A 23,674-nucleotide genomic window follows, 5' to 3' on the forward strand; every position below is an offset into this window, starting at 1 on the left:
TAAGGTATAGTACCAGATTGTAAACACAATTTATTTTGCATGGAAATGATATTTGTCCAAGATAAAGAGAATAATAAATGCTTTGGTTGGAAGCCTTCATTGTATTATGACGTTAAAGAAACAAGAAAAATACAAACACGGCCATGTGTATTGACTTGTTTATCATTTTTCTTAGTCGCTTCTTCCATTGCTACTCGTGACATGCGCATAAAGCGTAGCAAATGTCAAGTATCCCGTATGTCCCGTCATCTCCTTCAGCGGTCTGCCTGTCAGAATGTTCGCTTTGTTGGCTTTCTGTGACATAACTGCTCGAACATTCCGCACAAGTCCCGAAGCAGGATCAGTGTCCGTGAAGTGTGGCGCAGATTTTTCCGCCGCTTTTCCGTTCGATATTTCGCTTTTATGTTCAACGTTATCCGTGGGAGTCTTCACTTCACCGGGAGTGTTTTCAACCAGTGAAGATTCCATCAATTTCATATTTACGTGGTCGTCTTGCAACGCTGAAGAAGGCTATCCAAATGGGAAGAGAAAAAAGAACAGAAGGCATCAGTAGGAATGAGAGATCTAAACGGGAATACATTTTCACGATGATTTGGTTTCATCAGCCGAGTTAAGTATGTAAATTGGTTACCGTAAAGAGTTTCTAAAGCTAACGTTTCGAATTTCAGCCCTTCGTCTGAGCGAACGACGAAGGGCTGACGCTCGAAAAGTTGGCTTTAGAAAAGGTCTTCAATGGCAAAGTTATATTCAACTCGGTTGATAAAACCAAATGATTTTATAATGCTTCCCAGTCACAGTTTCTTGAGAACTCACCCTTTGTTCATTTATAGGAGTATGTTAGAGAACTTTTGATATTGAAGATCCCTTAAGAAAACACAAGTAAACAATTGAAACAAAAATATACAGGAAACAACAAAGTATTGGGTACCGTGTCACATGATTCACTTTCTTCTTCAAGTTTTCTCTTCCGCGATGAGAAATCACTCGGCGTTGGATCTGGTGGTTGTGAATTCTGAAAAGTTCAAAAATTTTTTTAAACTTTATAATTAATAATCTCAAATAAGGACTTTCCGTTGGAATTCTTACTTTAAAATAATAATAAAAACAAACACTCACTTCGGGACCAAAGAAAGGAACTTGTAACGGGACAGTTCTTACTTCGAACGTTCTGGAAAGACACTCCATCACCTCTATGTCTTCAGCATTGTTAAACATGGAAAAAACAGGACTAAATTACAAATTCATAACCATGCAAAGTTTATAAAATTCTCTGTTTCCTACATAACAGCCAAAACAACAACACCCACCCCTTTGTCTGCGTTGAGTTTGGAATATAGACGAGAGAGACAAGGTACTAGTGACTTTAACATTTAGTAAACGGAGGTCTTTCATTCATCAAGATAGAGAATACGTTTTAAGGAGAGATGTAATAGAGAAAAAAAAAGTCACTTTTTTTGGATGAAGAAATAATTAGGAGAGAAACATGACTTTTTTATTGAAAACTTTATGTTTAGTGTTCACCTCTAAATCCACATGCCCTTAAAGATTCACAGGTTCTTTGTACTTGTTCAATGCAAGGAGAAAAAGAGCAAATCTTTCCACCCTCTGCCTGGTCAAAGACACAAAACACAATGAATGTTATCAGTCATTGCTAGTGGATAAGTTGGCAGTCTGGCAGTGCAAAAAGGATACTTTAACCCTTTACTCCCAGGAGTGATCAAGACAGAATTTCTCCTTACAATATCAATACATTATCAAGCAGACAAGTGATGAGAATAGAGAAAAATATCAACTACAGTAGGGGATTGGCAGTTGATCCAATAACAAATTCTCTCAACTAACAACATAAGAATTGTATGGTCGACAGTAATGAGAATTACTAATGAGATCATGGGAGAGAAAGGGTTAATATTTAAACTCCCTTGACTGTTTCCTATTTTCCATTCAAAATTATAGTGTGACTGAGTGGTTAAAGGGGGTAAGTTTCTAAAGAAACTGTGGTGCTGTGTCAGTGGGGGAGTGTAACAGGGTAATTTGGAATTATCAACTGAGTTGATAAAATGTAAATTGGCCACTGTAAAGAGTTTCAAAGCTGACATTTTGAGCATAAGCCCTTCATTAGAGCATTGCGCTTGTAATCTGGTGGTTTCCAGGTCCAACCCTTCCACACTGCTACTCACTGGATTTGTGTTTGGTTAACGCAAATTCAACTTCTTGGCTGCACTTTGCATAATTAGCCAACTGGCCTGCCTCCAGCCAGTTGAGGTTTATTAAAAAACCATGTTTATTCACAATGTTTCAGTTTGTTTGTGTTGGCCTTGAAAAGCCCCATGGAGGGAGGGGTGGGGGGTGGTCAATTAAGATTGTATGTACATACATTTACATACATACATACATATCTGTACATCCCACATGTAATTTGTCCATTATCATTGTTGACAACTGGAGAGCTACTCACTTTGAGGGTTTCTTTGGAGTGTTTTACTGCCTCCCATGGAGCAGGTAAATCAAGAAAGACTGAAAGAAATGGGACCTCAGTTTACTTATCTTACTGACTGACAAAAACAATCCTTCAATATAAACACTAAATTAATGAGAGAATTCTTTTCATATCCTTTGATAATTGATAACATAATTCCAAGGTTGACATTTTCAATGACAGTTATTTCCCTCTCCAGAGCAACTCAAATCACCATTCACAAATTCTCCTCCTACCAGTTTAGTAAAAACAAATCAAAAGGTTGCCTTTACTTTTCCTCCAACACATTTGATTCAAACTCAACATTATCCCTCTTACTCATTAATTTTTATCGGAGACTTTAACAAAAATCAGATCAATTCAAAGCAGTAAATGTCAGTCTCATGCAATAAATCAAAAGTAAATTTCAATAAATAATTTAAACAGAGAAATTTCAAAATCATAAAATATTGTAATTCCTCTTCCCTGATGCCCTTTTACACTGACCTGCATCTGCAACTTGATGAAGTTCAAATCCTTCCTTGCAAACATCACGACATCTTACAGTTACCAGATGACCAATTTTGTGTTCCTCAAATTCTTTCCTGTTGAGAGCCAAAAGTGGATGAAATATGATAAAGTAAATTGTTTATGCCTCTGAGAGTATTGGAGTTTAACATTCAAGAAAACAACTCAACCAGATCACAGTTATATCAACCTTAGAGTGTTGTAGACTGACCTGGCTGTTTCAGCTCTTTCTGAATGGAATTCAAATGTGTGGAGATGACCAGATGGAGCAATTGTCCTTATTAAACAATGAGACATTGAACCACTTCCAGTTCCTGGTGATTTAAAGGAAATAAAGCGAGCATTTGTAATCCAACTTTATTAATCTTTTTAAATGAGATTTCGATGAGTGCAAGAGTGATAAGTTGTTTCTAAATGATAGAGATTGTATTTTAAAAAAGATTTCTTTGTTTAGACCTGTTGTTGTTCTGTTTATAGTTTTATCAATCATGTCAATTTTTTTGATAGAAGGTCATGGACTCTTTCATTGCCATACAATTACTTTGATGTCAGGTCAGAGAATTTGGTATTGGATCAACTAAGAATTCTCTCATCGACAATTCTGTCTTAATTCTCATCACTTGTCTGCTTGACATTGAATTGATATTGCAAGGAGAAATTTTGTTTTGGTCACACATAGGAGTAAACCTTTAACCCCAAAGAGTGACTAGCATCTAATGTCTTCTTACAATATCACCCCTGAATCATGCAGTAAGGTCATGAGAATCAGAGGCAAAAGAAGCTGTTGATTGTTAGACAAATTCTCCTTGTCAGCACCTTAAGGAATGTATGGGGAACAGTATGGAGAATATGCATACTGATGTTAGGGTGTAAAGGGTTAAAGGATTAGGTATGATGCCTACCAGACTCAACAACAACAGATCCAGGTTTAAGAGCCAACCGTAGAATGATCATACTGATGTCTGTAGAATAAAGAATCTGTGTTCTGTGAGGAAGGTTTATTGTCCATAGTTCAGGCGTAGGATGAAGAAGGTAGACCCAACCCTTTTTGTTCAGTGAAAACATCTGAAATTTATTATCAATGTAAAATACATTATTAATCAGCTGAGAAATATATCTGTTTTTTTAATATTACTTTAACTTCAAATTCCATTATGTAATGGATAACTGCTGATACCCATTCCCAGTTCTTGTAGCACTGAGTCACTAGGATCTCACAGACCGAACAGACCAATATGGCTCCAGGGGCACTTTTATTAAAAATCATTATAAAAATAATCCTTATAGCTGTGCAGGACTTGACACAGTGATTAGGGCCATGAAAAGCTATAATGAGTCCTAAGCAAAGACCCACAAGATGCCTACTGACTGAATACACTCAGGCAGAATGGAGGTATCTCTGGCTCTTAGTCATTAAGTATGGAACATGTTGCCCTTGGTCTCAACACATCATGACTTCAAGCCAAAATCTACAGTCACACAAACTTTCCCACACAGTCTATAAATACAAAGCCTTGGTTCTCACAGTATCTTCCTTCTATACAAAGTGCAAGTCCATTGCAGGAAACTCCCCCACCTCCCCACCACCCCTGGCATATTTTTCAGGTTTCACTCTGAGCTCACTAATAACATTTTATACCCCTGCAGATGAAGGGAGACACTTTGGCAGTAGCATCCTACCTATGAATTGTAACACGCTTAAAGCTGAGCAAATCTTGTCTTCCACATGGCTCTTCTATAAAATCCAAGGCCAGCTTAATAGTTCATAAGGTGACAATTTAGTTTACCTTTGTTCCAAACTTCCTTCCAACCATGTCTGAGTGTGGAAGAGCACCATATTTTGTCTGATGTACCTTTCCTGGTGTAACTGTCAGAGTTTGCATAGAGTTATGCCCCTAGGGGTACATTGATAACAAAACATAAACAGCAAATCGAAAAGGATGTATAATGGTATCAAGGGTAAATAAGAATATTTAACACTTCTGGACCATACCATATGCATAACGTACTTCAATAAGCATCGTGAAATAAGCCGGTGCTGAAGGAATTCTCCAGCGATCGTTGGTAACCTAATCATTTAATTAGATTAGTCATTCCTTATCTCAAGTTATGAAGTCCACGTCGTAGATTTTCGGCGAAATACCATCAACTGGATGCAACCCAACTGCAGTGTTACAAACCTCATGTGCAATCTGCTGAATCAGGTCTCATAGGAAGCTGTACTCGAGAGATCTTTATTATGTTAGATTTGGCTTTCATTATGAATCATATACTCACAAGGAACAGAATAACAGTATCCCCTTCAGATATCCGTTCTTTATATTCCGCAAAACTCATGGTTCATAAATTAATTCTCAAAGAGAAATCGAAAATCTAACTGCTCTCTCATGGGGAAACCCGCTGAATCTATGTTCCGTCTGTACATGGTAACGACTGCCTTGAATGCTGGGAATTTTAAACAGTTGCTAACCGCGAAAGAGGTATACAAATATGGCGGATTGTGGATGAAAAGTCAAACTTGACATTGACTTTCGTCTAAAAAATGGATGATGAAATAATCGCTACTGAGGCGATGACTATGTGCAATGGAAATAAAGAGCTATGGTTGAAATTTTCCAAGAAGAACATGACAAACATATTGCGGAGAAATTATCAAAATGTCTGATCCAATTAGCGAGGTGGCCTTTTCGCAGCCAAAACTTCCAGCCATCGGAGATTCAAGGAGTTTGGTCTCACAACCCACCATTACCACTTCTTCAGGCTTGAGTGATGCTAGCGATCAAGAGAGGCTGAATACTTCTCGGCCTAAGAGTAGCGTCGATTTGGATAATGGCGATGTTCAAATTTTGCTGCAACAAGTTTCACGCAGTTTCGTGAACGCTTTGCAGCTAAACACGAAACAGTCCTGGTATCACCTCTGCGAAGTTCTAGATATTATCGAGCCATACTCGCACTTTTTGAGTGGAACTCCACAAATAAGGCATTACGTTGACCGTGTTTACGTTAAAATCAAAGCAAGCGGGGATGAAAATGATTATGGATTTGTGGAAAAGAAACTGCTGGCTGTCTTTCCTGACGAGTTATCTGTTTCCCTCGGAGGTACTAGACAACAAGCTTTCTCATTTCCAACTGAACCTTCTGTGGACAGTCTATTTACCCCAAGGGGGCAACAGTCATCGTTATATAAGGGGGTAAAAGTCCCCCGTGGGGTGCCAATTTTTCCTGGGGGTACCACATACATTTTTGATCATTCAGATGGAGATGCAAAAAGTCATGGTCCGAAGCCATTGTGTATGGAAGATCTCAAAAGAGCTCTTCCAGGAGTAGTGCGAGAGATAGCTATCAGAGAAGCCACACTGGGAGGATCATTAGGAACAACTGCATTAGCATTGGATATTGATCTCCCACAAACACATGTTCCCGCTCCTCCATCTATTCCAAGGGGGTCACCAAGTTCTCCTGTCATCAGGATACCATTGCCTGAATCAGGGAGGGTCACTCAACAGAGTGACGTTAAGAGAGGGATGTTGGGAAAGACTGGCAGAGAAGTTGTGGAAAATTTTGTCAAAGGACGATTCCTTGGTCAAGAAAATTTTGCCTTTTTGAATGTTGCACCTTCAGTGCGTTATGATCCATATAGCCTGGTGGTTGTCCCTGAGGATAAAGTGAATCCTGAACATTATGTGATTTCATCACATTGTGTTTTGCATGTGAACCCTAATGGTCCATCAGAGACACAATCATTGGCAGAATGGTACAGAGAAGCATGCTTGTTTAAAGCAATTTCAAATGTTGGTTTTTTCAAGAACTTTGTTGTCACCAAAATGTTCAGGAAATGGAAGGACATAAAGAAATTCAGTCAGTTTCTCAAAGTTGAAGCTGAGATTGAGAAGTCTCTCATTTCAAATGTCCCCAGTTTTGGATCAGCTTTAATAAGGATTTCAAGTCTCCTTCAGGACTTGGAAAAGGTCACTTTTTTACCATTTCAGATCAATTTCTCATATTCCCTGGAGGAATTTGAGGACACTATTTTCAAAACTTGTGGCACAGGTTACAAATACATGGAAAAGTTTTTCAGCTACTGCCAAATGATTGTAGATAAAACACAGGAGAGTTGTTTTGAATATCTAGAGTACTGTGAAGGGCAAGTAAAAAATCACCGCCATAACTATCAGGAATCACTAGCAGTTGCAAAAAAGAAGAGAGCAGTCAGACAACACAATTTGAAGCTTGCTCGAGATGAGGTTAAAAGGCTTGGAACCTTTGTACGTTTGGTGGACCACATTATTGTTTCGAATCTATTGAAATTAGTTCAAAGGAACATTTCTAGATTTGTGGATGAAGCAATGCCTGGCCCACGACCTGAAAGGGATGGGCTTTTTTCGGCTGAAATTGTGTTTGGGGATGACCACAAGCTTACTTTGTCGCCATCTGTAAAGCAGTTTTCTCATGCTGTGTCTGTTGCAGTGGGGAGTGTTATAAGTGCTTCCTGTAATCTCTCACATGCCATGGAGCTGGGAAGCAAAGCTAAACATTTTCAGGAGAAAGCAGAGAATGGAATGCATGAGCAAGTGGATTATAGTGAACCAAATGATTTTGATTTAAGTGACTCCATGAAACAAACAAAAGCTGGAGACAGACCAAGTGACATTGAAAAGCTGATATATGGTACTGACAAACAATCTGAAACCTTAATGACTGGTGGACAACAACCCATGTCTACCAACACGGTAAGAAATGACTACCAGGGTACTTGTTAGTAACAATATTATTATAATTATTGCAGTCCGAGGTACATGAATAAAATTATAATGAGAGAGTGTAGGTGAGGGTATTCTTGAAAGATGGAGGGGTGAGTTTCTAAAGAGACTGTGGTGCTGCATTGGAGTGGTGTGTTGCAAGATACATGTAATTTGGTTTTATTAACTAAGTTGGTTAACTGCAAATTAGAGAGGGGCAATTTTGGGATTTTTGGTTTTGCAGTTTTGGCTATTTTTTAGAATGGGTTTTAGGTTTCAGTGCCAAAAAACTCCAGTTTTTTTGGTTTTGGTGTTCATTGTGCTTTGCACTGGATTTTGTTTTTTTTTTTAAATTAGCATTTGGTTTTGGGCTTTCGTAAAAACCATAATGGACTTTCAGATTTGGTATTCGATGTGGTTTTCTGTTTTTCCTATTTTCCAGTCTAGTAGCCATGAAAGCTCTATTTGTTCTACTTGTCACCGACAGTATAGGATTGATTAGGGTTTTGATAACTGGGATGTAAAAATTTATTGGTTTAGGCAGTTTTGCACGGGGTTTTCAGTTTTAATGGAAGTTCTTTGTGATTTTGTGGTATTGGATGATTTTTTAAAATGGTTTTTTGGTTTCTAATAGACCCCGATGCCCCCATCTATAAGGAGTTTCTGAAGCTGACATTTTGAGTGTTAGCCCTTTGTCATCACTCTGATGAGGGGCTATTATACTCAAAATGTTAGTCTTGAAAGATTTTTTTGCAACCAAATATATTTCATCATCACTGTCAAGTAATGATGGCTTGTGCTCAGAGTTAGAGACACAAGTCACTGTAAATGACATCAATTATCTTTAGAACTACCCTCATCCAGGTGATTGCTGCACATGTACATATACATGTTAGAAGTTGCTTGTGACTGTCAAGCTTAAGACTTGTTCAATATCTCCTAATTTCCTTATTAAAAATACACATTATGCATGAGCTGGGACAAGCAAGGAGTGGGAATGGTGAAGTGGTGAGAGCATTTAATTTAAACGGATGAGCAAACCGCTTAAACGTTTTGGCAAAAGCATTAAACAGATGCAAATTTTTTTTAAACAGATGAGCAAACCGCTTAAACGTTTTAGCTAAAGCGTTAAACGGATGCAAATTTTTTTAAACGGATAAGCAAACCGTTTAAACGCTTTCATGAACCGTGTAAACGGATATAAACGGATAGTAAATGGTTTTGCAGCTAATTAAACGGAAAAGCGTTAGTGTCCGTTTTCCCGTGGAGGGTCACACTTGTCTCCCATTGCTGTACTTCAGGTTCAATTCATGGACTTGTTGTCACGTTTGGGTTGAGTTTGTTGTGGGTTCTTGTTCTTGCTCTGACCCTTTTTCTCCATATCCTTGGGTGTTGTTGCCTTCACAAAAATTGACATTCTACGTTCTACCTGGAAACAGTGGACAAGAAGAGCCACCTTGTGGAAGTCATCTGCTAAATTCTCATTATTATCCCATTAATTTAAGGTTATGTACTCTTTGGATGGGTTATTTCACAGAACAAATCTGCATGTTTGTCTTTTTAGACAGCACATCTGCAAACCCTGCAAAGAGATGATCAAGGTGATGTCCTAGAAATTCTTGGAAGCCCAACCACAGTCACAAGGACAGATGATGAAATCTATGAAGACTTGGATGGTTTAAATTCTGATCTGTCAAGTGCAAGAGATATGTCAAGGCAGGCCACTCTTCAACTGTGCTTTCGGCAAGAGCCTGATGGAGGCCTTCTAGTGGAAGGGCAACGCTTCCAGGATTATTTAATCGATAGGAGTCCTCTGACCAAGGAGAAACTAATGGAGATAATCCACAAGAAGTGAGTTGTGTTCTCATTTTTTCTTGAATAGAGATATATATGTCAAGGAAGTACAAAGAAGTATTTATACATGGCTTATGTATATCAATTAACTGAGGCTTCTCTGTTTTCTGTTTCATTTTCTTTAGTAAACAGATCACAGAGGCTTTTCAGCGACAAGCAGATCTGCTATCACAAGCCACTGAAGAAGTTGAGCAGTTTTGTGATGATCACAGTTGGGTGGCTGTAATCCATGAGTTTGTTTCTTCTTGGGGAAGTGGTGACACACATAAGTTGAGAGGTCAACAGACCAGTAAGATTGAGGTATGGTATCATCATCAACATCATCTTTTTTATTTGCCTTATAACAAAAATTTATTTACAACAAGTAGGCAATTTTTACAACTTAAGTTTCTAAGTTCACCATAAGTATCCACTGGAGAGCAAGGACTGTCACTAATAACCCTTTAATCCCTAAGAGTGACAAGGTTCTAATTTCTCCTTATAAAATCTATCCCTTGAATCAAAAGTTTAAGTCACGAGAATAAAGGAAATGATCAGAGACTGACAAAGCTCTTGGTGGTTTTACAAATCCTCTTCGTTAGAATCTAGGAAATGTACAGAGAACAGTAAGGAGAATATGAATAATAATAATGTTAGGGTGTAAAGGGTTTGGAGAAAAAAGAATAGCTTGATGCAAATTTGAGGGTAGGGATGCTATATTCCATTTCACTGTGCATCTCTTCAGTGATAGATTGCAGATGATGTCAAGAGGTGGGGCAGCCAAGTATGTTACTGATGTTTGAACCATATTCTGACTTCTTTTGTGATCTACTAATGCACAGACCCATGGCGACATGGAATTTATTTTTTATGAAGTAAAGAAGGACAAGACTGTTCATTATGGCATCATCAATGCATCTGTCTTCCATAGCCCACATTGAATTTAAATAAGAACCAGTTGAAATGTGCATGTAATGGAGTTATTATATAATTGGTGATATTTGCTTCCAGCTCAGATACAAGAATATTTCCACCTGTACTATTTTCATTATTTATAAGAATACCAGATAACTAAATGGGGAGATGAAACCAATTTTTTTTTTGACAAGTTTTGAGTTGCATGTACAGTAAATGTACATGATAATGTTGGATGGGTACACAAGTGCACCACAAACATTTAGTCATCTTGAATTCCTCATTGGCCAGATGGCGATATTCAACTAAAAAGTACATGATTCATTTGATTCACTTTGAAAGGGAAGAAGGAGTTATGCTGGTGCAAGTGGACAGGTCTCCCATCATTGCAGCTTGCATTCATTACCTGGTTGACTGGATGTCACTGTGGCTTTAATTTATTGTTGGTTCATCTCCTCTTCTTATGATTTCTCTCTTTTCTCTATTTTCTTCCCTCCCCAAAATTATCCTTCCAAGCTCCAACATCACTGAATAAAGTACCACCTTGAGGACTTGCCATCACTAAAAGCTATAAACTTTTATTGATCATTTATTTATTTATTTGATATTTATTTCATAGCAACAACTGAACCAGATCAAGACATGGAAGGAACAAGTGTTCAGCATGGCCAAGAGTTTTTGCACTCAGAATGGAATATTCTTTGTGGACTGCCATAAAGTACAGGAAGTGCTTCTCCCACAATTGAACACCATCTTTAAGGAGATGATGCAGTTGATCATTACAGATGTCATTACATTTTCTGATGAGGTGATCAAGGATGTTGACAAGCTATCAGAGGTATGTGTGCTGTTATTGGTAATATTCAGCTGTAAATTTACTCGTCTTTGGCATACTTTCTATCATGTGGATATTCATGGTTTTTAGTGGGTACTGCTCAATCATTGTTTATTACTGAGATGTGACCATGATTCCATTGTGCAAGTGCAACTAAGTGTAGTTAAATAATAAAGATACTCATTCACTATCCACAACCTAACTACCTGTACCTACTTATCTACTTAGTATACAATCATGTATTTACCTGCTGTACTTCAAAACATAAAGCAATCTTTATATAAATTAACAACTAACAGATACTTTATTCTTTGAAGAAAGAGGCTATTACTAACAGAAACTTGTTTTGGTATTCTAATAAAACTCAAGATGTCAATCATAATAATAACAACAAATGTTCATTGTTTTTTGTTGTTATTGACATTGATTTCATGTTTGTATGACCTTAGCTTTTGAAAGATCAGAAGACAGACATCAAGGGATTTTCAGATTTCATCCAAAAGCTTTCAACTGTCAAAAAACATGTGCTTAGTTTGAAGGAGAAGGTGGAGTGCATCAAAAATCTTTATGAGGTGAGGTGAAGATTTTTGTAAATTTGTAGTTGTGGCACAGAAGATATTAAAAGGGTCAGGGGGCTATTAATTTGATATATCAATTATGAAAGACATTCTTGTGGTATATTGTACTTTGCTGCAGGTGATCAGGAGTTGTTACAGGCAACTGACCCCTGAAGAGGAAATGATGGAAGAAAAGGTATTTGACTATTCTGCCCAGTTTTCATTGTCTAGCACTATTCTTACCTTAGGATACAAAATAAACTTCTTACATGTATTTGCTTGCCTTTATGCAATCATTTAATACATGTTTGTACATGTATTGAGGAAACAAAAAATGTTCTATTTGATATTTGTTCTAATGATGTGGTTAACTCCTTTCCACTAACTGGAGATGCTGTGAGGACAAGGAAAAAAAATTTGTGTGAAGTCCAATGTAGTTGAAGATAGACCAGTTGTAAGTACAGTAGGGGAGTTGAATTTTGAGCAGCTGAGAAACAAATTCAATCTGAAGGCAGCTAGATCAGAAAATTTTATTCAGGGGTCTCCTAAAATCAAATCCAGAGCCTTTAGCTATTGGATATTCATGTACCACCTGCTTGATGTACATATTAGGAATCCTGTGACTTGCTTTCCTGGAGGTCATGTGCAGTACCAGGTTTTTTTTTTTATACCATAGAATCTGTGATAAAATGCTGTGATGAAATGCTGTTGGAACTATAGATGCTAAGTAGCAAAAACGTATGTTTGCTGCTAGCCCAGTAATTTATACATTCAGGGTTGTTAGTTTAGCTTTTTAAACTTGTGACTGCTCCCTGTATGTTTGAGTGATTATTGAATTAGTAATTATTATTATAATTTAAACTTATTGTCGCAGAATCTGTACCCAAATTACATGATTCTTTTATCATTCATTTTCTAGGTCTGGGCCACTTGGGAAAGTTTCTTGTTTGGTCTGCAAGAAGCATCAGACTTTGTCGAGGTCCACAAACCACAAGTCTCAGCAAAGCTGATAGAAATAATCAGTGTGAGTAAATTTTAAAGAACTGTTTATGGAAATTGAAAGTAAGGGATTTGTGTTGAAGTCCACTTTTACTTCCTCAACATAGAGTGATATTTTAAAATAAAATGATCTTGTTGAGGTTGGTGTTATTTGTTGATGTGCTAATCAAAGCCAAATTGAAGGGTTTTCAAGGCTACACCCAATGATGTGGACTGAGTTGTTGACAAAAAGAGAGCTACAATCTACAAAAAAAATTGGTTGATGCAATATTTACACAGCCACTTTAAGGGCTGTTTTTAAAAAAATTTCAAAAGTGCATAGCCTTTCACTTCCCATATGCCATGTTTAACAATCACAGAAAACAAAGTGCATCATTGTACACAGGGGAAGAGGACATGAAAGGTATGGTTTCCCTTCAGATCATTGACACTGAGCTTCAGTCTGCTGATCTGAAATAAACCTTTTTTTTTGTCTTTAGGCACTACAATGTACTGCTGAAGAAATTGGCCAGACTGCTACTACAGGGAAATTTCTTGATCCAAATGAGAAGCCGTCTTCTATTCTGCAGGACATGAGGGAGGTAAGATTTTTGTGCACATTAATGTTCATGAATGTACTGGAGAGATTTAGGCAGTTAAGTACTACTGACAAGAAGTAAATATTTGCCTTGAAGAATGTACAGTGTAGTCAGTTACCTGTACATTAGTTGGTATTCATTATGTGTAGTAGTGCAGTTCTTAAATTTTTTTTTTCATTTATTTGGTAGCTGAAAGAGAAATTTGTTGGAATTTGTGACAAGCTAGCAGAACTGAGCAAGTGCCAAGCTATTATGCTTGGGAGTGAATATGACTTGGGACACATCACTGGCATCTTCCTTGCCATGGAGAAAAGGCAAGAGCTATGGAAGTATTGTGATTCATCATCTTATACCATTCGGGAGTGGATGCAGACAGTTTTCAAGAAGGTATAGATTATTATGTGTATGTCACTAGCAATGTCATAAGCAGATGTAATTGTTGTCACAACTGTGTAGTTTCAGTCCAAAATTTAAAGGTATTCTGTGGAGAACAATGCCTGTTCTGGCAGCCCTCATTGATAAAGAAGAGATATGCCACCAGAATATTCAACACAACAACTTCCTGAGCAATTTTGTGTATTAGGAAATACTCTATGGAGTGCCTTTGTATTACTGGAAAGGAGGAAAGGGAGGATATTAAGAGTGGTGTTGCATTTGTTTTCAAGTGAATCTATGTAGAAATATGTGTGCAATGTGTCAGACCATTTAACCCTTTTCAACCAAACATCTGTTTAGTAATGCTACCTATTGTCTGTTATACAACTCTAATGAGGTTAGTTTGGAGAATTTGGTACCAATAGAATCGCTGGTCTGCTTGTCATTGTATTGATTTTGTAAGGAGAAATTCTGTCTTGGTCACTCCTAGGATTTAAAGGGTTACTTACAGTGTAGGTTGATCTCTCTGGGAAGAATCCACTGGCAGACAATATCAAATGTTAGAGTGCCTTTCATCAAATCGAACATGCTCTTTCTAATGATGGAGAACATTTGACTCTTGTCGATATTACATGCAACTATTGGGTAACAATGACAATTTTAAGCAAAAGGGCCTTCCTGTATGTCACTCATTTAGCCCCTGGATTTCATGGAAATGACCATCTCTGGTACCACACATATAAGTTACTGTGTTCTCAAAATAATGGAGCCCAAAAATAATTTCCCATCAACATACATGTATTCAGTCTTATTACTCAAAATTCAGGTGTTTTCATGCTATGAATTTTTAGAAGTAGAGAAATTCTACTCATATGAAAAGCTAGATCAGTTGTTTATCTTGTATGTTACTGAAGGTGGTGGCCCATGTGTTTAGTAATCATCATGGCTTGTTGTAAAAGTAGACAAGCTCCATTCCAATGTACTTCTAACACTAATTGAACATCCTGTTTATTTATTTTTTTTCTGTAATCAAAGATATTGAAAAATTTTTCTCACGGATTTTCAGGGAACCAAAAAAATAGTTTCAGATGGGTTCACATGGTCACAGGGCATGGAACCGAAAATTTTTTGCTCTGGGATTTGAAATCCTGGGGCTTGATCACACATAGTCACCTAAAATAATTCTGTAATAGTTTTGTTACAGTCTAATTATTCTAAAGGTTATGTGAATGAGAGTTTCATTTTGTCATGGGTATTTCCTCACTTTAATTTCAATTTCCTGTTTTTTTCAAGGGATCCTGAGATGTGATTTCAAATTTTTCATGTGTGTAGTTACATTTTACCTGTGCATAGCCAATTTAAATAACATTGAACTTTTATCAATTTTATTTTAATGCTGACTATTTTCAGATGAATGTCAAGAAGGCAATGGACAAACTCTCAGAATGGGCCAATGCTGGAGAGAAACTGAGAAATTATCTTCCTGAGAATGATGAAGTTCTGGTTTCCTGGCTGTCTCAGTTGGAAGAGTTTTCTCAAGACTTGCCTTTCCTACTTCAACTTTCTAGTGATGCTCTCAAGGTACAAAGCACAAGTCTACTATTTAGACATATGTACAGTGACACACTGTATGGGTACAGTCTGTTCTAAGTCGGTCTGTATACCAGCTTTCTCAAGTCAGTCTTGAAAATAGTTAGTGCTGTTAGTTAGGCATTGCACAGAGTCCCAGTCAGTTAAGCCTGGTTCATAAGACAATTATGTTCAGCAATGTTATTGTTGACATCACCTCTCAGTTGTGTTCAGTCAGTCTTGTGATTGCAATTGAATTCCTCCAGAACAGCAGATCTTAGGTAATAGTAAGAGAAACACCTACTTACCAGTCCAAGAACCACCCACAGATTAAAAAATCGTTTGCAAATTGCAAGTAACCATAAACATGATATTTATCAGGATGATTTAACGAAGTTGGTAATCATGCCTGATTAGGCTTTTTGTTTGAAAGCTGCTGGCTTTTCTTGGGACAAACTAAGACTAGATTTACTTGATTTAACTTCACAATCCAACTCTTTTAGAAATCTGGATGCCAAAATCCTTCTGTTATGTTATAGAATGTGCAGAGCTGTAGGAAGAAAAAAAATTGAAATGTACATTGTATCTTTACGTTTTGACTTCATCCTTTAACAGCCTCGACACTGGAGAGCTTTGTTCATAGGAATGGGCCAAGATTATGATCCTTCCTGGGAATTCACAGTGGCAAACCTTCTTTCTTTCAATCTTGGCCGCTATAAAGATTTAATAACAACAGTCTGTGCAGGGGCTGCAGCAGAATATGCACTAGAACTTCAACTTTATCACCTGGCTCGTGCATGGGAGGAGAAAGACTTCAAGCTTGCAAAGCATATTCCACTGTTGAGACCACGACTGGGAGGTTGGCAGAAAGGGGGTGCCAAAGGGAAAAGGAAGACTAGGCAAACTGGAGCTGAGGTAAATGGAGATGCTTTATTGACATTTATTTTCTGATGCCTTTTTTTGAGCATGATTAATGAGAAAATGATGAGTGGTGATTCTGTTGTAGTCCTCCTTGAGCCAGCCATAGCCAGTCATTTTTTATTACCACCTCTTATCCCCCAGATAAAGTAACTTGCTGGTAGTGATTATCCAATATTAGAGCATCTTTTGTGGTGATTTCTTCTTCATTTTCAATAAAAAATCGTGATAGATGGTTGATTATTTGGAGGTTGAATTTAAACATTTAGTATTTTTTCTTTCTTAAGCAGAAGGCAAACGTGAAGGTGAAACCCAAGACACCAGCCTCTGTACCAGATATGTATATCCTCATCGGGATTGGTGAACTGAAGTGCATCATTGAGGTAGATAGACATGTTAAAACCTATTAAGCATATTGGAAGTGACTTTGAAATAAATGGCAATGGACTTCCCTATGGTGCTTCAATTCTTGTCGACTGTTTCCTGATCAAATTGGAATTTGGTGTGTTGAATTTTTAGAGGGAAGAAAACTGAGAGAAAATCCCTCGGAGAATGGGGAAGAGTCAATAGCAGACTCAAGTTGAAGACCCACATGTGGTGAAAGGTTTTGGAATAACACCAGGGTCACAGGAGGAGAGCCCTTCTCAATTACACCATTCCTGTGTCCCTTTATGTCAGTTTACCCATTATTTATATAAGTATTTCATAAAAAATGAAGTTAGCGCATTGTAGTCAGACAATAGATGGAAAATGAAGGAAAATTTTCAGTTACCATTGGATCACTGTGAAAACTTTATTGTTACTTACAAACTGACAGAAACTGGGATCTACTTACAACAACTTACAGAAGATATTGTCAGCATGATATGCGAGGAATTAGCTGCCCTGTCATGGAATGCTTTATGCAAACGCTATCTTGTCTTCATTTTTTCATTTTAGGATAATCTCGTCACTTTGCACATCATGCTGACATCTCCTCATGTTGCTGACTTGAAATCAATGGTAGAAACATGGATCACAAACTTGCAGGAAATTGAGAGCATTACAGACATTTGGGCAGACTGCCAAAAGAAGGTTTGTACATGTAGTATCTAAATTTTAACTTTTGATGTGGCATGCATTCCTAAGGGGAGTCGTCAGTTAACCCGCTGCCTTAAATTTCAAATTTGTAAATTTTACTCTTTTTTTTTGGTGTATCTTTTTGAAGGAGGGGGCAAAAAGGGTACTTCCTCACCTTTATGGATAGTATGATAATAACGTGATAATATGTGAGGTTATTGATCCTGTTTTGGTCTCGTAGCTGGTATCAATTTAATCATCTGGGTCTAAAATTAGACACGTGTGGGACCCTCTTTATATCCGGGGTCTTGACTTAGTTGTGATGCAGTTGTTTTTGTTGGATCTGAAGCCACGTAATGAAAATAACTTAATGTGGTCTGAAATAGGATGAGAGTGTTTCAAGAAGCACATCACACAGCATCAGCTATTCCCAGTGCATACACATGCACACACATATCAGACTACAGATGTAGATGTAACCCTTAAACATGATGCCTGGTGTCTTACATTTCAGTGGCTTTACCTCAGCAATGTTTTTGCGGAGCCAGAATTAAGAAAGTCTTTGGAGAACAGCAGCCAAAGTTACCTTAAAGTTGATGAAAATTACAGAGTAAGTTCATTCTTAAAACTCTTTGAGCCTGGTATTGATGAAGTGCATTTGATTTAGTGTCGTAAAACCATAACTAAAGTGATCAAACTGGCTAATCAGGTAAAAAAAAAAAGGAAAACAGCAAAGGAATTCGATGAGATTTCTCAGTTAAAAAAAAAAGCCTCACCCAAAGCATTGAAAACGAGGACCGGTTGAAGTTTTGCATCAGATTGGTTGAAATGATGGCGGGAGTTTTCTGGCCAGGCAATGAGCAACAAAAGACGAACCGAAGGAAATTCAGGATCACTTTTGATATTTGATTTAAAATAGCTTAGTATACAACCTTAATTTCTCTATTGTATCTACTACAAACTATGACACAATGATTTTATTGATTTTAGAAATACTTTTAAAACGATTTGATTTTTTTACATGACTCAATTGCTTGCAGTACTTCAAACGTTTTTGATCATTTGTTTGTTTTAAAATTATTTTATGTGGCTTCACTCTTTTATCTTTATCCAAGGAATTTGTTCAAGTAATCTTGAGGGACCCCAAAGTCCTATCGGTGTTGCCTTTGAAGAAACGAGGGGAGAAGGGCTGGAGAGATCTGCAGGGGGATACCCTGAGGGAACAGCTGCTAGAACTGACCAGAAAAGAGGTGATTTGTGTTCATTTTTAATTGCACAATTTTATTCATTATCTTCATCATCCGACATCTATCTTTTCTGTGGATCGCTGATGGATTGTTAGCTGTAGGATCTGCAGATCTGAAAGCTTGGCGTCAAGATAAGAGCTTTGGATGTCTCAGGCCCAGTTCAAACGTCGAACTTCACATGAGACAGACTTGACTGAAAGAATTAAGTTCTTGTTAAGTTCCACGTTTGAATCAGACGAGTTTGTCAAACTGAATTTGGACCGACCTAGACATTTTGTCCGTGTGAAGGTAGACTATGGGGAAAATGTCGATCTTTTCATGAATCGAGCTTGATGAATAATTTACAAATTGCCTCGGTTGAAGTCCTGCTGAACGATAGATTCGTTTTGCTGCTCTAAATTTGGTTCGACTAATAGTGATCAACTAATTTTGTTGTGTTAATTGTGTTCGAAGAATTGTGTTTGACGAATTATGTTCGACGTTTTAATCACGCCTCAGGAGTCTCCGTGATGTGTCTTCACCTTTCCTTCCTTTCTAGCTGTCTTTATCATGCATTCGCAGACTATGCTTCGCGTATACTTAAGTAATTTCTTTTTCCTTGGTTTTCTTTAGGAGGAATTGATAAAAATGGTGGCTGAATACATACACAAAGCCCGAGTCATATTTCCACGGCTCTACTTCCTCAGCGACAACGACCTACTCGGTCTGTTAGCTTGGTCCCGTAATCCAAAAGACTTGCTACCATTTGTAAGAAAGTGTTTTCCTGGCATAAAGAACCTTCAGTTTGCTTTGCCAAGAGATGGTAATTTAAGGCTAGCCAGCACTTTGGACACAGCACTGAATGGTAATTATTGATTTGTGGTCTAAAAAGAAAATTAATGAATCTTAGAAATAGATTGCTCTTGGTTCCTTTCCTTAGTTCTTTGGTTGATCACGCAGGGAAGAATGATTCATAATGTCGGGCACACTCGGGATCATCAAAGTCTTAACAAGGTCTTTCTATTGTGCTTTCTTTCTTTCAGCCCATCTTTTGCAAGTCACTGCCATGGAGGGTGTGTTGGAAGAAGTAGTTCCTCTTCTATCAGTCATTCCCGCTTCGCCACGTCCACAAAGTTGGCTCGTCACACTTGAGGAGAAGATGAGGAACACATTAGTCAAGAGTCTTGCTGAATGTGTGGACAGAAGGCTCAGGGGAAGACTGAGTCCCAGCAAACTTTTGGAATCAATAACTTCATTTGGTAAGGCTGTTGTGTTTCAACAATTCATTCTAGGGCAAGCTCGGAGCTTTGTATGCATGTAGATGGTTGAAAACGTCTGAAATGATGTGTGAAAAGGTACCTTGCATGAAAATGGGGGTTTTTTACTCTTACCAAAAATATAATGTCGCGATACTTTCGTAAGTGTGACCTCAGCCTTACCATGGTTAGATCAGTCATACCTTTCTTTTCCTAAAAAGGGAGAATGGAATTCCAAGTATGGTTGGAAAGTTTTAACACATGGTAGCTCGAGATTGATAAAGGAATTCTTCGAGATAAATTCTCGCTAAGAAAAAAAGAATAGACTCGTAACTGAACTATGGGTTAACTTGCGTGCATCGCTGTGCCTAAATAGGCGATAATTTTAACATCTGTTCTTCTATCATGCAGGGGAAAAAGTTTTTCTTCAAAGTAACACTGCGAGTGATTCCAAGCAGACTTCGAAAGAAGAGCAGCGTGATAGCTCACAAGCAGACCACGTTTACTTGAAATTTCCAAGTCAGTGTGTTGTAACAGCAGAGGCAGTTCTTTGGAACAAGGAAATGACTGAGGTGTTACAAAGTAAAAGTCTGCGGGGGCTGTCTAACCTCAGGTGTGTTTGTTATCTTAAAATGTTTTTTAGATGACTTAATGTTATAGATTACATATCATGGATTCTAAGTTATTAATTCAAACTTGAAACAGGACACTACATCAAGGAGAATTCTACATGGACGCATAGCGAACCATTACATGTTAGAATAACTATACTTGGTTTCTATCAAAATGCTGTAATCTTATTGGCTACCTTACTCCATATTTATTAAAAGATAGAGGGTGAGTAATAGAAGCCTAACACTGCGGTTTTAAATCAAATGAGTGTCTTACCGTCAAGGTTTGATCGATTAGTTCATGTACATGTGAACTAAACGATTAGACTAGTCCATCTCGATTTCTATGCGTGGTAGTTGTTGAGGACTGAATATATCGAGATCATTATCTAAGTGTTAAGTGTTATGGAACTGGCAGTCTACGCTTTGGCTTAAAATAGTTTCCTTTGTCTTGTTTAGGAAATCGCTTGTCAGTTATGTGGATGAACTGTCACAGACTATCAGGAAGAACTTGGAGAATGAAAGCCGTGTCTCAGCTCATAGTCGTCTTGAGTTGCTTTTATCTGCTTTAGTCGGCCTGGTGATAAATCAGAGAGACATTGTGACAGGTCAGTACTGTACTTATGTTGCCTACATGCATTTTTCTCATGTTTCCTTCTATGTCAACCAATCCCGCTGCCAAGTTGTTGACGACTTTTATGGAACGTCTTGCACAAAGCACTCAGCTGGGTTGTTGCTAGACTGACTTAACATGCATTAACTTATCCAAGAGCAATTTCCCATGAATGCCAAAAACGATCCGTAATTGCATTAATTTTTTTGCATCAATCGCTTCACGTCACCTCGACCAACCAGGTGCAAAACTTGATCATTACTTTTCCTTTTCTGCTTGCGTTTTCCATACGTGAGGCTGGTTTATCCTTGCGATGTAACTATTAATTACATGTGGCAGAATTCGTCAACAATGGGGTCTTGGATGTAAACAGCTTTGAATGGAGTAGCCAGCTTCAACACCATATAGAGCTGAACAAGATAATTACATCACGTTACCAAGGAGAAGACAGCGGAGAGAATCAGATCTTAGCTGGGTCTTCTACCATTCCTGTAGAGCATTTATATGAGATTGGCTTGTGCAGCTTACATCAGCTTGGCACCAACTTTGCGTATGGCTATGAGTACCTTGGGCCCACACCGAGGCTCGTAGTCACACCACTGACGCAGAGATGCTTCCTCACTCTGACCATGGCTCTACGGTCCCATCAGTGTGGTGTTCCTGTGGGACCCGATGGTATTGGGAAGACTGAGACTATTAAAGACTTGGCTAAGGTACAGCGTGATGGAAATAGATTTTTGTTCTCTTTCTAGGTCGAATACGCTCCGCGAAAGACTTTAAAAGCTTTAGTATGGCTCTGTGAGGTTTCCATAAGAGTGTCTTTCACCAGATTTTGCATTAGTAGAAGAAAATTTAGTTGCATCCCACTTTTTAAGTTATAATTTCCCTTGTTTAGGTAATTTTTCGCAGCTCTGATATACAGATGGTAGGCGAGTTTTGCAAGGTAAAAATGAGAAACCCTGATGCATACAAATGCATCTCATGCGGAGTCATGGAGGGCCTTATTCAATCACTAAGTTCTTAGAAATGAGGGCGTTGCATTATTTTGAAGGAAAACCCCAGGATCTGTTTCGAAATTGCAAAGCACATTAAATTCGATAATGAAGTGGCGTCAAATAATTAGCTTGTCAACACTCTTCTCACATTTGATTGACGCTTTTAGTTTATCTTTACGTAACCTTCATTTTACTTTCAGGCTCTTGGAAGACATTTGATCGTGTTTAACTGCTCAGAACAGCCGACTACCTCGATGTTTGTCCGTTATTTATTTGGTATGGTCCGGTCAGGCAGCTGGGCCTGTTTTGAAAATGTCGATTGTGTCGAGCCTGGCATTTTGTCCTTCCTCGGTGAGCATCTGGCGAGCATCAGAACATCCATGAAGGCCTTGGAGAGGATCGTTATTTCTCAGTACACTGCTAGAGGAATCTCCAAGACAGACAATCTAGAGGTAGGTGCTTTTTGTTATACTTGATTCTTTGTGTCAGATTGTGGCCTAAAGCCAGTTTAAGCTTCCCCGGTCCCATTTGTGGACAAAAAATGAGGCAGTATTTGTTCACTTCCTTGTGCTATTGCGGCTATTCTCACGTTAATTCACTGTAGCCAATTTATTACAGCGAATGGGAATGCGAGTTACCAATGATAGAACGACACATGAACATAAAGTCATGATCAGCCACGACTTGAACTTTCTTGAGGAGTGAGACTCGAGTTAAAAAAATAACTATCACCTCTAGCCAAACGACTCAATTCATGGTTGCTTTTGCAAATTTTGGTCGCTCGTGTTTTGTATAAGTTAATATAGGTCAAGAGGATTTTACTTTAAAACGTCAACCATCTATAAGGTGGGGTGGCCAGAAGGGATTTAAAGAGCGGGAAATTTTTCCAACTTCATACAGAAACTGTAAGAGTAACCTTAAATATAATTTGAACCCATTACGCTTATTACGCATTATTTTTGCCTTTTTAGAGCGAAACAGTCAAAAGAAGAAACAGTGTTACGACATTAGGTTCACTCCCACAAGAAGCCTTTTCATCATGTTACAGATCGGAGTCTAAATCGGTAAGGTTTCCTTTCATCATTGTTTGTCAGAGGTTTGATCTCCTTACGTGGGATTGGCCAAGAAAAACACATAGATCACAAGTGTAAAGATTGATTTTTGTCAAAACATCAAGGTAAATATTGTTGTGAGAATAGTGTATTGCAGGTGACTTAGTTTTTTATACGGTTAAGAATATATGAAAGTCATATATTTGAACTGCGGATAAAGACATGAATGAAAGTGATCCTCGCAGTGATGTGCACTACTTAGGCAGTAGTGAAAATAAGGCCTGAAAAAAATTTCAGGCCTGTACGGGATTTGAACCCATGACCTCTGCGATACCGGTGCAGCGCTCTACCAACTGAGCAAACAAGCCAACTGGGAGCTGGTCATGATGGTGGTTCTAAATAAACCCGTGAAGTGATGAATCACGGGTTTATTTTTTTATTTTTATTTTTCAGGCCTTATTTTCACTACTGCCTAAGTAGTGCACATCACTGCGAGGATCACTTTCATTCATGTCTTTATCCGCAGTTCAAATATATGACTTTCATATATTCTTAACC

General features: G+C 38.0%; 2 protein-coding genes across 4 annotated transcripts in view; one reads left to right on the forward strand and one right to left on the reverse strand.

Moving 5' to 3' along the window:
- Positions 1–37: 37 nt before the first annotated feature.
- On the reverse strand, positions 38–5,379 carry LOC131774854 (tRNA (adenine(58)-N(1))-methyltransferase catalytic subunit TRMT61A-like). Its single transcript, XM_059090941.2, has 10 exons — positions 5,264–5,379; positions 4,774–4,881; positions 3,889–4,051; positions 3,198–3,300; positions 2,966–3,063; positions 2,459–2,517; positions 1,522–1,609; positions 1,117–1,196; positions 929–1,012; positions 38–510 (listed from the first exon to the last, which is right to left on the reverse strand). Exons 1-10 carry the CDS (start codon positions 5,321–5,323, stop codon positions 172–174), a joined length of 1,182 nt encoding a protein of 393 aa, XP_058946924.2. The 5' UTR covers positions 5,324–5,379; the 3' UTR covers positions 38–171.
- Positions 5,380–5,471: 92 nt separating this feature from the next.
- Positions 5,472–23,674, forward strand: part of LOC131774816 (dynein heavy chain domain-containing protein 1) — a 48,691-nt gene continuing 30,488 nt past the window's right edge. For 2 of the 3 annotated variants that reach the window (XM_066173811.1, XM_066173812.1), the window contains exons 1-22: positions 5,472–7,716; positions 9,290–9,576; positions 9,705–9,879; positions 11,093–11,311; positions 11,758–11,880; positions 12,005–12,061; positions 12,785–12,889; positions 13,344–13,445; positions 13,632–13,829; positions 15,228–15,398; positions 16,002–16,301; positions 16,592–16,687; positions 17,244–17,378; positions 17,878–17,973; positions 18,479–18,613; positions 19,223–19,454; positions 19,633–19,848; positions 20,257–20,458; positions 20,916–21,064; positions 21,409–21,782; positions 22,265–22,516; positions 23,036–23,128. In XM_066173811.1, coding sequence (XP_066029908.1) covers positions 5,644–7,716; positions 9,290–9,576; positions 9,705–9,879; positions 11,093–11,311; positions 11,758–11,880; positions 12,005–12,061; positions 12,785–12,889; positions 13,344–13,445; positions 13,632–13,829; positions 15,228–15,398; positions 16,002–16,301; positions 16,592–16,687; positions 17,244–17,378; positions 17,878–17,973; positions 18,479–18,613; positions 19,223–19,454; positions 19,633–19,848; positions 20,257–20,458; positions 20,916–21,064; positions 21,409–21,782; positions 22,265–22,516; positions 23,036–23,128 — 5,790 coding nt within the window. In that variant the 5' untranslated portion in view covers positions 5,472–5,643. The remainder of the gene's footprint in view (positions 7,717–9,289; positions 9,577–9,704; positions 9,880–11,092; positions 11,312–11,757; positions 11,881–12,004; positions 12,062–12,784; positions 12,890–13,343; positions 13,446–13,631; positions 13,830–15,227; positions 15,399–16,001; positions 16,302–16,591; positions 16,688–17,243; positions 17,379–17,877; positions 17,974–18,478; positions 18,614–19,222; positions 19,455–19,632; positions 19,849–20,256; positions 20,459–20,915; positions 21,065–21,408; positions 21,783–22,264; positions 22,517–23,035; positions 23,129–23,674) is intronic. The other variant, XM_066173813.1, reaches the window with a different exon arrangement.

The sequence above is a fragment of the Pocillopora verrucosa genome, chromosome 10 (genome assembly GCF_036669915.1).
Source record: "Pocillopora verrucosa isolate sample1 chromosome 10, ASM3666991v2, whole genome shotgun sequence".
In the NCBI taxonomy this organism is placed as follows: Eukaryota; Metazoa; Cnidaria; class Anthozoa; order Scleractinia; family Pocilloporidae; genus Pocillopora; species Pocillopora verrucosa.